Genomic DNA, 209 nt, shown 5'->3' with positions numbered 1-209 from the left:
GTTTAGCCGTTGGCAACAAGTGCGTGAATCGCATCGCTGACAGATGGATCCTCTGCTCGAACAGCCAGTTTCATTACAATTTCTTTTGAGCTGTCCATTCCAAATTGTGCCTTCACCAACACTTTCACGTTCCCTATGTACAAACCTGATAGTAAACTTGTGTGTGACCTTGCGTTGCTCGCAACTGTCTCCGTCCCCTGAACCCAAAA

At 46.9% G+C, this 209-nt stretch overlaps 1 protein-coding gene across 1 annotated transcript; it reads right to left on the bottom strand.

Moving 5' to 3' along the window:
- Positions 1–2: 2 nt before the first annotated feature.
- On the bottom strand, positions 3–206 carry LOC109132168 (coatomer subunit gamma-like; the record flags this gene model as incomplete). The annotated part of the gene is made up of 1 exon (XM_019243255.1): positions 3–206. A coding segment is annotated over one exon (204 nt), but the record flags the coding sequence as incomplete, so codon positions are not given.
- Positions 207–209: the final 3 nt, after the last annotated feature.

This window comes from Camelina sativa, unplaced genomic scaffold (genome assembly GCF_000633955.1).
Source record: "Camelina sativa cultivar DH55 unplaced genomic scaffold, Cs unpScaffold34891, whole genome shotgun sequence".
NCBI lineage: Eukaryota > Viridiplantae > Streptophyta > Magnoliopsida > Brassicales > Brassicaceae > Camelina > Camelina sativa.
The sequence above is the reverse complement of the archived record's forward strand: the minus strand, read 5'-3'. Positions and strand labels throughout refer to the sequence as shown.